Here is a 14,422-nt window from a genome sequence, read left to right on the forward strand (position 1 = left end):
TTCTCTCTTGTGCGTTCTCTCTTGTGCACTCTCTCTTGTGCGCTCACTCTTGTGGACAAAGGATGAGCAGGTCACATGGTTTGGGTGTGGTCAGGTGGGGGCAGGTCACATGGTTTGGGTGCAGTCAGGTGGGGGCAGGTCACATGGTTTGGGGGCGTGGTCATCTAGAATCACTTTGACCCTGGTCGTAATGATGCAGATGCAGAGGGAGCCACTGTCCGTGTGATTGGTCATGTATGTTGGTGCGTGTGCTGTGTCCAGGACCATCCATTTGCAGATAAAGTTCAAGTCTGTGAGACCAGAGCCTGCGTTGGCTGTTAATATACAGTCCCTGACAAAAGTCTTGTCTCTTATCCATTTTGTAGAAACAAAAGCTTATAACCTGACTTTAAATGAATCGATTGGTTTTAGAAATGTCTCATATGAAGCTAAAACCCTCCCATATTATGCTCCATATACTAAAATAAATGTGCTTCACTGAAGAAAGATTGATCATTTAATGAACACAGAAAGGTCAGATTTTGGCAAGACAAACGTTTTGTCGCCTACAGAAAATTGAACAAATAATTTACTTCAAATACAAAAATATGTTGCATAATGTCAGTGAATGAAGTAGTGGTGCTGTGAGATCCATATTTAATATCTTGTATGACGTCCATGAGCTTGAAGGACTGCATCCATGCGGTTCGACAATGATTCATACAATTAGTTGATGAAGTCAGGAATATCAAAGAAAGCAGTCTGCCTCCCAGAGTTCATCAAGATTCTTTGGTTTTGCCTTCCATGTTTCCTCTTTCATTCTACCCCAGACGTGCTCAATGATGTTCATGTCTGGTGACTGGGCCAGTCCTGGAGCACCTTGATCTTCTTCGCCTTGAGGAACTTTGATGTAGAGATAGAAGTATGTGATGGAGCACCATCCTGCTGCAAAATTTGACCCTTTATGGTTGGGAATGTAAGAGGTAGCTAATACTTCTTGATATTTTAGACTATTGATTTTGCCTTCCACCCTGCAAATGTCTCGCACTCCCCCATACTGGATGTAACCCCAGAACATGATTTTTCCGCCACCAGACTTCACTGTTTTCTTGGTGAATCTTGGATCCATGCGGGCTCCAGTAGGTCTCCTGCAATATTTGCGGCGTCTGTGATGTAATTCAACCGAGGATTCATCTGAGAAATCCACCTACTGCCACTTTTCCAGTGTCCATCCTTTTAACAGGCTGTGGGCCTTGGCAAATGCCACACGTTTTTTTAATTGCCTTTTGTTTAGTGCTGGTTTCTGTGCACTGATTCGACCATGGAGGCCATTTCGAGACAGAATTGTACAAACTGTTCTGGTTGACACAGGGACTTGAGGTGACCAGGCCTGGTGGAGCTCTGCTGCAGTGGAAAAGGGGCTGGCCTTGGATTTTCGAATCAACAAACGGTCCTCCCGAGCAGCTGTGGGGTCTGCCGGACCTGGGCTTGTCAAAAACATCTCCAGTCTTTTCAGATCTTTTTCTTCTTTGTACTTGACACTGAGACATTGAAGGTGTCACCTCAGCAGTGGATCTGGTCTTCAGCCTCTTGATAATTAACGCTTTGGTCTCAGGGTGGATCTTAGGCTGTTGTCAGATGATCAAGTTGCAGTTGATGTGAAGGTCTGGTGTGCTGAGGTTCTTTTTATACACACCCACTAATTGATTGATCAGTAACTGATCACAGGTGAGGCTGTAATCTAGGATTGGGTGCATCATATGACAAAGCGACAAGACTTTTGTCTTGCCAAAATCTGACCTTTCTGTGTTCATTAAATGATCAATCTTTCTTCAGTGAAGCAAATTTATTTTAGTATATTGAGCATAATTTGGGAGGGTTTTAGCTTCATATGAGACATTTCTAAAACCAATCGATTAATTTAAAGTCAGGTTATAAGCTTTTGTTTCTACAAAATGGATAAGAGACGAGACTTTTGTCAGGGACTGTACACCTGTCCAAAAACACCCCAAAGCTGCCTCGTTTACAGACTTGGCTTTTGATTATTTTGTCTGTACAAAATGTTAAACTTCTTATCTCCAATATTTCGTGTGTTATTTGCCGCTGAAAAGAGACAGATATATTGTTTTATAGCAGTACTGCAGGACATCCTCTGACAACAGCAACTGAAGGACTGGACCTTGGAGCTGGGCAACATCAGAGGACACTTATAATTACCCAGTGCTATAACGCAAAGCTGTCGAGACAAAACAAGGCACAAAATAGAGGTGTTAGTCTGGACTCGATAGCAACTCATGTATTTGTTGTTATATTTCTTCAGACCTGTGTAATTCCTGCCAGTCCGGGCTAAACTCCTCCCTCTGTCACATGTTTTGTTACATATGTGTATATTTGCGAGATAAACACGTGTGCTTGTTCGCAGACCTGTGTAACACAACCCCGCAGACGGCAGAGGAGGTGGAGAGTCGGGCTAAACTCCTGCGTTTACTCGACTCTGTGATCGACGCCTTGGTCTGGGCCATCTCCAAACTGGGCCTGTCGTCTCAGCAGCAGACGCTCAGACTGGGACACCTCACCATGCTGCTGTCCCACATACGACACGTCAGGTATTTACGTCAAAAACACAAGCGCAGTAGTCGTCTCGCGTAGTACACAGCACTTTTACTCACTGCGGAACATTCCAGTTGAAGCCATAACATCTCCATGGAGACGACACGAGAAAAATGACATAGCTGGCAAGAAATGTGGCTGCCATTCTCAACAGCGTATTTCCCTCCACCACTACCAGTCATGCACCAATTCACAGAGGCAAATGGCAAAGTGTCTTGTCCAAAAGCACAAAAACAGCAGGTTTAATGTGGGATTCAAACCGTCGTCCGTTAAAAGTGAAGCGGACTCTTTCACATTAGAGTCTGAAAACTTTTGGTCCTTGAAAACCTGAGCAGGGCTGGGCCTGGTTAGTACTTGGTGTCACAGTGAGGCGCCAGTGGATCTAGGACACACTGTGGTTGTGTCCTTGGGCAAGACACTTCACCCACATTGTTTAGTGTGAATGTGTTTACCACCGTCAAGTGTGGAGGGAATGAAGAATGTGTTTGTAAAGTGATGTGTCTATAAAAGTGCCACATTATTATTATTATTATTATTATTTTTTTTTTATGATTATTATTTTTATGTTAAAAACCTTATGTACATTCTTGCTTGTCTCTCCATCCAATGTCTCCTTCCCTCCCGCCTCTCCCTCCCTCGTTCTTTCTCTCTCCCCTCCCTCTCCCTTATTCTCTGTTCCACTTCACTTCTCTCCCTCTCTCTCCTCCCTCTTTTCTTTCTCGTTTTCTCTTCCTCCCCTTCTCTCCCTCCTCTCTTTTTCTCTCTCCCTCCCTCCTCTTTCTCTTTTTCTCTCTCCCTCTGTTTATCCTTCCATCTCCCTCCCTCCTCTTTTTCTCCCTCTCTCTCTCCTCTCTCTCTCTCTCTCTCCTTCCCTCCCTCCGCTCTCTCACTCTCCCCCTTCCTCTATTTCTCTTTTTCTCTCTCCCACTGTTTATCCTTCTCCCCCCTCTCTCCCCATCTTTCTCTTTTTCTCCCTCCCTCTCTCTCCCTCCGCTCTCTCACTCTCCTTCCCTCCATCCCTCCTCTTTCTCTCTCCCTCTCTTTCTCTCTCCCCCCTCCTCTCTCTCCCTCTCTTTCTCTCTCCCTCCTCTTTCTCTTTCCCTCTCTCCCCTCCTCTCTCTCCCTCTCTTTCTCTCTCCCTCCCTCCCTCCCTCCCTCTCCCTCTCTTTCTCTCTCTCACAGTAACAAAGGGATGGACCACCTCTCTACGATGAAGAGGAAAAACGTCGTTCTTGTTTACGACCTTCTCCTGGAAATGCTCGACGCAAACACCTCCAGCAGCAGCCACACCTCCAAAGCTTTCAGCCAATCGCAGCCCGGGTTCAGCCCCCAAAGCGACGCCTCCCAAGCCTTTAACCAACCACAGCCCGAGTTCAGCCCCCAAAGCCACGCCTCCGAGTCCTTCAGCCAATCACAGCTAGAGTTTACCCCGCAGAGCCACGCCCCCGACTCCTTCAGCCAACCACAACCAGAGTACACCCCTCCTGAACACGTCCACATCCTCGACAGACACCTGCAGGCCCCGCCCACACACAGCGAGCCGGCCAATCACAGCCTTGCGCACTCGCACATGGAGAATAACAAGTGAGTGGTGCTTTTTGTGTTTTAATCTTGTGAATATTAAAATGTATCTGAATTTAAAGGGACATACACATACGATTTGACCTTTTGTGACATTGTCTGGACGTATAGTCTGGAAAATACGGTAAATAAATATCATACATTATTTCATAAACACCTGGAAAACACGTCTTTACTGTGTGCAGGGCGGCTAGAAATGTTACGCACTGGGACTTTTAACTATAGTCAGTGAGTTCCTGAGTCAAAGTGAAGAAAACTGAATAAAACTTGTATTTAGTTTGTCATTTGACCTTTGACATTTGATCTCTGCCGGCCCTTTCACATGCTTCTTACAAACAGCTGTATGTTTTTGTCCAATGCTCAGCCTGCCACAGCGCTCTGAAGTGGGAGTGACTTAGCACAGAGAGCAAAGGGAGGTGGGACTCAAAGCATCAAAAAACAAACTGAAACTCATAAAAAAAAAAATGTAATGCAGATTTCTCTCTCGTAGTTACATGCCGGCAGACTCCTGGTCCGTGGACTCCTGCGACACTGGCCCCGCCCCCCCAGAGTACCTCCTCCCAGATCAGAGAGGGGGCGGGGCTTTGGGCACCTGAGGGACGGGTCTTTGGACACCTGAGAAAGGGAGGCCGGGCTTTAAACACCTGAAGAGCCCCTCCCTGTCCTGTATTGGTTCTGCTTCATGGACTCACTGTGGAACCTTCACATCCAGAGGAGGAACTTTTGTTAAAACTACAGTTCTTCGTCGGACTTTTCTACGATTTCTGTGCGATTGGTCTGTGTTTTTTTTTCGTAAATCGTGAACTCTGACGCCGCTGGAGCCAAAGGCATTTTGTGCTCTTTTTAAAGACTTTTACAAATCTCTGTAACACTCGACATGTACAATAGAATACAACACAATCCTACACTTCTCCACAGCCCTGGAGTGGACTCGAACAACAAAAAGCTCACTGTAATGACACGGACAGACCGGGTTTCCTTTCACGACTACACCTGCGTTTCAACTGTAGACTGTATAAAGACGTGGACTTAGTGAGTGCGACGTCACCCACGGCGTCCGACTCCAGTCCAGTGAAGCTCATCGAGGCGAGAGCGGTTATAGCGGCGAATTTGGAGCCAAGTTCCATCTTAGGGATTCAGACCACGAGTATCATAGCAACTAAAGAGCCAATCCGGAGCGAGGCTGTCGAAGGCGACCCCTCCCAACAGGTTTGATGAGGCGCACTTTGTAGCACTGTCAATCAAACATGTTGCTAACGCTACCGGGGGGGGTGACCTCGGGGAACAAAGCTGCAAGATTTGTCTGTTATTAATGATCATATCTGGATTTACGGACACAAAAGAGAAATAAAAACCCCAGGATCATGTAGAGCGGGTTAATACGGACGTTTTAAGAGCGAAATGATGACAGCAGCAGCAGTTATGGAGAATAGAATAGTTTTAGAAAGTGAATTGGAGCCAGAGTCAGTGGAGCTGGAAATGCATCTATGTTCAGTCTGTGGTCGAAACATTAGACAGATTCAAGGAGCTAATCACTGCTCAAATAAGTAGTTCAAATACTTCAGTTCAGTACTTAGTTTCACGTTCAGCTGCACTTCATTACACTTTAAAAACTCTAGAGGATTAAAAATAGCTTTATGTCTTTGAAAAAACTGGGCAAAGTTTACTGCAGTGTGTTCTTTTGGTTTTAGGAAAGTACATTCTGAATACCACCAAATGAAAGAGTAACTGTACTTTAATACAGTTTGAATATGTATTTTTGGTACATATTTAGTCACTTCCCAACACTGTGTATTCGCATTTATGAAACGGAGGCAAGACACAAGAAATTGATTCAATAATGTACTAAAATGTTCATAATCCAGCCTCGTGTTGGTATATGGTTGAAGTCTAATAAACTTTAAAAACAACACTTATGTATTACTCAAGTAGATCTCAAAAGCAGCTGATTTGGGCTTTTACAAGTTCAGATGACAAAAAGAGAAGAAAAAGTTGAGATTTGTACTATTATTTAATTAAAATTGTGGAGTCTTTTTGTTCCTCGTGTCTGCTCCAGGGCCTAATGCATCAGAATTTAAACAATCCACAACAAGCCGCCATCTTGGAACTGTTCAAAAGCCGCCATCTTGGAACTGTTCAAAAATCTTCTGCATGTTTTTTACCTGAACCAACTCACGTCTGACTGTCTGTGTTTCATATGGGACTCTCAATGGGCTGTGTTCACGTTTTAACATTTTTTTAATGACGTCATAACTTCAGATGGAGATCGAGGGGGAAAACAGAATTTTGACTATTGGAATAATGTGTAATTCCACTGTTTTTGACACTGCAGTGCAAAAACAATTCAACTTTTGTTTATTTATACTGAGAAGATATTGAACGTTGCGCCAGTTTGTTTCGTGCAGATGCTCCCAGTTATTACAGATATTAACCATAAACCAGGTCAACGCGTCTGCAGTCACACAGTTAAACGGCAAATTCCACCGTAGATTTCTGACCCGTCTCCAGCTCAGGTTACACTGTAGGTCTTTAAAATGTTATAACAGCGAACGCAGCCTGTTTTTTTTCCACTGTGTATCCAACCTGTGTCCAAAAAAACACACGTTCGTGGCCTTTTCAATGACTGTTAAACTGTCAATCTCTTGCTTGGTTCAGATAGAGCTGATTTTAAGCAACAAAACGACTTAAAGTGCGGCTAAACGCGTAAACTCCGCCCACTACTGCCACCGCATTTCAAAAAAAGAGCTGCTAAACCGGGCAGTACCTGGAGAGGACTGAAGGGAAAACTCCGCCCCTGCAGCTGGGTGTTTGTAATCAGATCAGTCCCTCTGTGATGTCACATAGTACTTGAAATTGCAGAGGCCACTGAAGGCGACGCCCGCACTTAGATTTAGGCGTTTTTCAACCAGAAAGCTGTATTAAAATTGCAAAAAAAATGATTAAAAATAGTAGATGATGCTATTAAAACACCACATACAGTTGAGGAAAAAAAAAAAAAGAAAAGTTTAGCGTTTTAGTTTGGATCGGCAATTATTTAAAGCGAAACTAAAAGACAAAAGTGAAGCCATTTTAGATTCATGTAGCGCTTGGTTAAAATCAGCTCTAGACTCACCTGTGTGTGTAAAAATACTGCTCAATGTTTTTCCGGAAAAAAAAAAAAATCAACTGTTTACTGTCAATTTACAAGTTTATATCTGCAACAATAAAGTGCTTTAAAAAGTCAGCGGCAGAGTGGTTATCCTGTCTCCTCCCTCTCACCAGGAGGTCGTGGGTTGGACTAAACTGTGAAGTAATAGAAAACGAGCGCACACACGTTGGTTTTTAGACATTTCGACTTTTAACTCAAAACGAAAACAAGTCGATAAATAGTTCAGAAATCAGCAGAATGTAGACATTCACTTTGTGGCACTGTCCCTTTACATTTTCACACATTTTTACAGAAATTTCAAGATAATTTACTTTTACTAAACTAGCAAAAAAGTCCAAACTCCGTGATTCTGAAAAGATAGCGTACTTTATCATAAATATCTCTAAAATTCAACAAAAAGAACACGTTTTCAGCTCTGTACAACATATGCTACACATAAAATATCTGCTCCCTTTATGAAAAATAGCTGCAGTGTAGAAAATGGCTTGGACACTTTGGTTTTTTGAGATATTCAGGTCCAAAAATTACAATCTCAAAACTAAAGTACTACTTGTGTGAGGACGTTATGACAATGGATGATATGGCTTGAGTTTTGAACATCTTTCAAAATAAAATAAATAAATACAATTGTAAATACAGGGTTAATTTAGTATGGGTAAAATATGCTAGGGGCTTTTATTTTGAAAGGAAATGTGTTTGTCCACCTTAAGGATAGTCAGGTTTCAAATCCAAATTGCCTAAAAATAGAGAAATAATAAATAATAATAAAAAGATAAAACTTTGGATAACCTTTAGTGCAACTTATGAACCAAATACATAATAGTTAGGATTCTTATTACAAATTAAAATGTAAAATTTGGTAATAAGTTGATGGTTTATGACTGAATGTCTTCAAGAGTCAAACTGAAGCAGCTGTTCAGTTTTAAGTTTCAAATACGATTAACTTCTTCTTGATCTTTTGAAGCTTTTCCTCCTTGTAATGTCAAAATGTTTAAGTGCAAAAATATTTCAAATAGAGGAAAACTTTCTTACTTTGGCCTAAAATGCTGCAGTGACTATATGGGCCATTTAGCAAAAGACGAAATTAAATGTGTCAACTGGACAAATCGTTGTAGGAGTGAGGACGTTTCGCTGCTCGTCTAAGCCGCTTCTTCAGTTCTGGTCAGATCACTGCTGGACACGGCCTTATATCTGTCTGAAGGGAGGAGCTAACTGCACCGAAACTGTAAACATCTATTGTCTCCAGTTTCATCTTAAACAAACCTATTCAGCCTTAAACGACCCTGCGATTGTTCTCTTTGTTTTGGATCTGAGGATAGACCCAAAACTCCCTTCTCAAACCATTTCTTTTCTCTGGTTAAGATCTGAACCTCACTATTTCCAAAGGAGTGGTCAGTGTCTTTGAGATGGAGATGCACAGCAGACTGGGGTCCTGAGCTGCTCTCTCGACGGTGTTGGTTCATTCTTTTATGGAGCTGCTGTTTAGTTTCTCCAATGTAACGCTCACTGCACTCTTCACTGCACTGAATGGAGTAGACCACATTACTTTGTTTATGTCTCAGGGTTTTGTCCTTTGGGTGAAGCAGTTTTTGTCTTAAAGTGTAGTGACTGGAATCTCACACTGTCTGAAAATTCTCTGAAGCTACACCTTTCCTTTAGGCTCAGATTCCCTGTTGTCCTTTTTCTTCGCTCTCTTAGATCTATTGAAGGCCTGTTTTTCGGTCGACAGATTTAATTTCGTCTTTTGCTGTGGATCAGACCTAGCGTACACGTGTAAATATAGGCTAGTGTTTGTCAGGGATGTAACAGTGTCCAAATGCCACGATACGTATCACTATATTTGAGAGAAGCTAACAGAATAGAATCTTTGGTGTTATAATTACAGCCAAAATCCACAAAATCAAGATTTAAAAGTGCTTAATAACATTTAGTCTGCTCTGAAGTGGAGCAAAGGATCATGGTCTATATAGTTCCCTATGTGTTTTTTGGGTTTTTTTGGGTTTTTTTTAACTGCATCCAAGAGGAACACGTAATTCGATATATTGTTGTGATACTTTTGGCAATACAATATCTTTCGGTTATTGTTACATCCCTATCGTCTGTATTTCCGTGGGTGGGGGTCCCTTGGGTGCTGTCCTTACATGGGTGGGGATCAGTTGGGCGATGGTCCTTAAGGTTTACTTTAAATTATTTGGGTGGGTGTCCTTCGGGAGTCCCTTGGGTGCTGGTTTCATATGTTTGTGGCGTCTGAGGGGTGCTGTCTTTACACGGGTGGGGGTGTCCTTTAGGTGCTGTCTTTATTTCAGTGGAAGTCTGTAGGATGATGGGGGTCTTTTTGCTCTCGAAAAGTGTGTGTTTGGTGTAGATTATGCAGTTGGGGGTCCCTTAGGTGCCGTCCTCATGTGGGTGGGGGTCACTTGGCTGTAGATCACGTGGGTGGGGGTCCGTTGGTGTAGCGTAGCATGGGGTAGAAGGAGCGGGCGAAGTTATTGGACAGAGCACAGTTGTTGTATTGGTCCTCTGACAGTGGGACTAAACAGGCCAGGACCAGGACAAGGAGGAGAAGCAGGTGGAGGGGGAAGGCCGCCCGGAGCACCCGCCGGAGGAAGGGCCGATGTGGGGAGGAGGCGTCTCTGTGCTGGGCCCTGGAATGTGGAGGAAACAATAGTTATAGTTATAGATGGGCTTGTTACCTCCTCAAAAACAGACCTGAGTTGTGTTTTGTTTCATTCACACATTCATACATTATTTATTTCAAAAAATAAATTAATTAATCCATCAAAAAATAAATAAATAAATAAAAATAAAAATAAAAATAAAAATAAAAATAATAGCTGTTTGTAGTTTACCTCCTGGTGGCTGGTTGTTCCTCTGCAGCTCGGAGTCTGGGCCCTTCCTAAACATTTGACAAACTGTTACATTAACTTTAATTCTTATGGATGATTGAACATGAGAGCGTTGTGCTCTGTACCTTGTGTGTGCTGACAGGAGTGGAGTGGGACAGTGGTTCAGTGCTGTCTGAGTCCAACAAACTGGACCTCTCCTGAAAGAAGACCAGGCCACACATGAGGAAATATATTTTATTCACCCGTCTGTGGATAATTGAGCAGTGTTTATTTTGTAGGTTGTATAGTCTCTATCATTTTGCAAAAATGACAAACTGCAATTTCAGCAGGTGGTGACTCTACTTAGAGGAAAGAAACAGGTTTATGCAGAACATTTGACATTTGATTCACTGTTTTAATGATTAAAATAGGTTTATTTCATATTAACTTTGGTTTAAACAAAGACTTTTAGTGTCAGTTGTTTTAGTAGATCTGTTGTGATCGTTCAGAGCTGTTAAACTGCACATGTCCCTGTGACATGTAAATGTGGAGCTCATATAAGCTCTGGATGAGTAACACTGGACAATGGAACAGTCTGATGTGTTTTTCTAGTTGGTAAAATGCATAAAACAAAATGCACTGTTCTGTTCATTCATCTTCAATAAATTGAAAATAATAATTAAAAAAAGAAATAAAATTTATGTTAATTTTCTGTGAAAATGGGGTTGATCATTAAGTGTCCCAAAAGACTGTATTTTTCACTGAATCATATCGAATCGAAATATATCGTATCGAATCGACAGTGCGCTATATCGAGATACGTATCTTATCGCGGGCTGTGTATCGAGGTATGTATCGTATCGGCAATTTCTTAATGATACCCAGCCGTAGTGTCCATCAGTAATCTGAGCAGAACTGAAGAAGCTCGGATGAGCACTCCAGTCGACAGATTTTATTTTCTTTTGCTCGGCTGATTTGTGTAAAATGTTCAAATTCACGTGAGCAACAAATCAACACTGCACTGATTCTCTGGAGGCTTTAAAAATGTCCTGTCATCCCTTTAGAACATATTTACAGTCAAGATTAGCAGCCCCATGCAAAATAACACAACGTTATTCCACAGTTTAAAATTGAGAGCATTAGTGGAGTCGTACCAGTCGAGCGTTGAGTGTGTTGGTGTCATTCTGCACTTGTCTCAGCAAAAGTGTGAGTTTGTTGTGGATCACGTGGACCTTCTCTCTGGCCTCTAACCCCTCCTCAGAGCTGAGATCCACCAAGAGCTCACAGGACAGAGTCTGCAGAGAGGAGACCTGTCCCTCACGGCTACGTAGGTCCTCCTGAAGAGACTATAGAGCGAAGGAGAGCGAGAGAAGAGGAAGAGAGAGACAGAAGGATGGACAGAGAGTGGGAGAAAGAGAGAGGGAGACACAGGTTAAACCCAATGTAAGAGACCAGCAGAGTACAGCCATCTGGGTACAACCACGGATAAAAATGACTTTAGTTGAAAAATATTAATTGTTTGGTATTGAATATTACCGAAAATGTTTAATTTGAAGACTGTGCACTGTCTTTTTTTTAAATAAACAAATCCAAATCTATAATGACCTTTCTGAAAATGTTGAAATAAATAAATAGCACTGGCAGTTACGTTAACTTAGAAGACAAAAATAACACAACATTAAAGGTAGACAAACGCTGGTGGGTTGAATCCTGCTCTCAACATAAACATCAAAGTTTGGCAGTGAGATTAACTCGCTCCCAAAGGTGAATTCTGATGTTGTTTCCTTGGGAGAGACACTTGACCCATCTCGCCCCCAGTGTCTATGTAAACCAGCGGTGTCCAAACTAAGGCCCGGGGGCCAAATGCGGCCCTCAGACCAGTTTTAATTGGCCCTCAAGCCTCCTGCTGAACCGGCCCAATTGATCATAAGCAGTACTTTTAACAGCAAATTAAACTATTTCTACCACTATAACCTCAAACATCAAATTGCAGTGTGGTACAGACCTAAAATGAATGTGTTTTGAGTCTAATTAATACACAGCGGCTCAGTCAAAGCTGTTTTTAAAGTACCGCACTGCACTGATCACTGGTTTGTGGCCCTCCGCTTCGAATATGTTTTGAGATGCATATTTGTGAATGTGTGAGTGGTTCCTTGCTGTAAATTGCTTCGAGTGCCTTGTAGGTGGAAAAGCGCTGTATAAAAATGTTTCTTACTGGCTGATTTATACTGTCTTGTGCTGTGGCTGCTGTGAATAAATACACCACTCCATAGAGCCATGACACGACACAAGCCTCCTCTCACCTGGAGCGTGTCCCTGTGCCGTAGGAGCAGCTCTCTGGACACACTCTGGTCTCTGAGGTTCACTGAGTACAGTCTGCCCTCACACTGAGACAGCCACAGCAGCAGAGAGTGGAGGGACTCGTGGAGCTCCTGAAGAGAGACACAGAAATATCTATAAAACATCTGAAATACAGGGAGGGCATCCGATACAGAGGGACGGGACGGCGTCTGACACACACCTGGCACTTGCAGAGACCCTGGTGCAGTCGGAGCTCCCAGCCCTGCAGAGAGGAGCAGGCCTGGGTCCAGCTGTGGTTGGCCGAGTCCACCGCCTCCTGGATCTCCTGGAGGTTCTGGGGGTCAGAGGAGGAGGCGTGGAGGAGCTGTCGAACGCCCAGGTTCACTGAGATCATGAGGCATTTATAACTGCAAAACAGCCTCTGCGTCTCCTGCACACACAGAGGAGAAGTTAATGTTGTGTATTTTTTATAGAAGAATCTTGTAGCTGTGAGATTAGACTTTGACAAACATGTTCTCAAATGCACGGGGTTCTTGGATTAGATTAAAGTTCAGATTTGAGTCTTATTTCATTTTTTGTGATATATTTTTTATTATTTATATAGTAACAAAATCAAGACAACAAAAATAAGATTCCCCCATACACCAATACTTACATACATTTTATTTTATTTTATTTTATTTTATTTTATTTTATTTTATTTTATTTTATTTTATTTTATTTATTTATTTTTATTAATTTTTATTTATTTTTAATTTTTTTTTATTTATTTATTTAATTTAATTTAAAGTCCCCTTACAGCTAGTCAGTTTACCTTTTAGTATGCAGAATATTTAGGTAAAAAAAAATAAAAAAAATCAGTAATTTATTTCAAATGAGAGTCGTTTACAGCGTGAACTTTGAACAGAATCCTACATTGAAAACTAAACACTGCAAACATAATCTCAATTGCAAATGAAATTAAGTCAGTTCCAGTTTCCAACACTTTGCTGATTGTCTCTCCCCACTCTTCACTCTCATTTCTGCCCTACCTAAACCTAATGGTCAAAAAAACACCTCATTTCCGCTGTTTTTCGTGGCTTATATCCTGATTCTTCACATCTTTTTCACACAAAGATCACTCAGTTTTGATGTTTTATACTGATAAACTCCACCCAAACACAGGAAGAACATTCAAAGTCTACACTGATCACTACCGTCCCATTTCTTTCAGATCTTAACGTACCTTGAGTTTACAGATGTTGTCCTGCAGGTCTTTGAGGCTGGAGCAGGGGCAGAGCTGCTGCAGTTGGTCCAGCTCCGGTAACGCTCTGCCCAACCAGGACGTGACATCACAGAGGTCAGAGGTCAGCTTGTGCCACTGCTGCGGATCCGGCGAGACGTCCGCGCGATGTGACTGGGCCTGAAGCAGCTCCCAGCGCTCGATCACTCCTGAGGGAAACACAGAGGGAATGAAAAGGGTTAATACACCTTTGCAGCACCTACAGTCATGAAACGTGAAAACACAGCTCGAATTTATATCTACAAACACATTATAGACACGATTTTATGTTATTGGACAGAGACAAAGTGCTTGACAGAATAAGAAAGATGTTAAAATCACAATACAAACACATCAGCCTGAGCACTGTAGCTGCACGAACAGGAGCTATTCACATGCTAGTTTTCCATTCACATATTTTATCTTAAAGAAGCACTGTGTAACTTTCTGCTGGAGGGGGGGGGGGATACTCCACAAAATGACATTCAACTTATCTTTATTTTACAATTAATAAATATGTTTTTTATTGCTTTTATTGCCTGTTCGTACTGTGAGTGAGGGGCTTATACCTGTGTTATAGCGTCTGTCTCTGCTGCTGTGAGTGAGGGGCTTGTGCCTGTGTTATAGCGTCTGTCTCTGCTGCTGTGAGTGAGGGGCTTGTACCTGTGTTATAGCGTCTGTCTCTGCTGCTGTGAGTGAGGGGCTTGTACCTGTGTT

General features: G+C 42.4%; 2 protein-coding genes across 3 annotated transcripts in view; one reads left to right on the plus strand and one right to left on the minus strand.

The window, feature by feature from the left end:
• LOC117390441 (estrogen receptor beta-like) overlaps positions 1-7,390 on the plus strand; it is a 54,383-nt gene extending 46,993 nt beyond the window's left edge. Inside the window, exons 9-11 of the mRNA XM_033988184.2 lie at positions 2,402-2,585; positions 3,772-4,173; positions 4,661-7,390. Of these exons, the coding sequence (XP_033844075.1) occupies positions 2,402-2,585; positions 3,772-4,173; positions 4,661-4,766 (692 nt within the window). The 3' untranslated portion in view covers positions 4,767-7,390. The remainder of the gene's footprint in view (positions 1-2,401; positions 2,586-3,771; positions 4,174-4,660) is intronic.
• A 9-nt stretch (positions 7,391-7,399) lies between these two features.
• Positions 7,400-14,422, minus strand: part of LOC117390440 (nesprin-2-like) — an 86,303-nt gene continuing 79,280 nt past the window's right edge. For both annotated transcript variants that reach the window (XM_033988183.2, XM_055230888.1), the window contains 7 exons: positions 13,670-13,875; positions 12,665-12,874; positions 12,447-12,575; positions 11,298-11,489; positions 10,290-10,361; positions 10,168-10,214; positions 7,400-9,963 (listed from right to left, as the gene is read on the minus strand). In XM_033988183.2, the coding sequence (XP_033844074.2) occupies positions 9,747-9,963; positions 10,168-10,214; positions 10,290-10,361; positions 11,298-11,489; positions 12,447-12,575; positions 12,665-12,874; positions 13,670-13,875 (1,073 nt within the window). In that variant the 3' untranslated portion in view covers positions 7,400-9,746. The remainder of the gene's footprint in view (positions 9,964-10,167; positions 10,215-10,289; positions 10,362-11,297; positions 11,490-12,446; positions 12,576-12,664; positions 12,875-13,669; positions 13,876-14,422) is intronic.

Source organism: Periophthalmus magnuspinnatus, chromosome 22 (genome assembly GCF_009829125.3).
Source record: "Periophthalmus magnuspinnatus isolate fPerMag1 chromosome 22, fPerMag1.2.pri, whole genome shotgun sequence".
NCBI classification, from domain to species: Eukaryota; Metazoa; Chordata; class Actinopteri; order Gobiiformes; family Gobiidae; genus Periophthalmus; species Periophthalmus magnuspinnatus.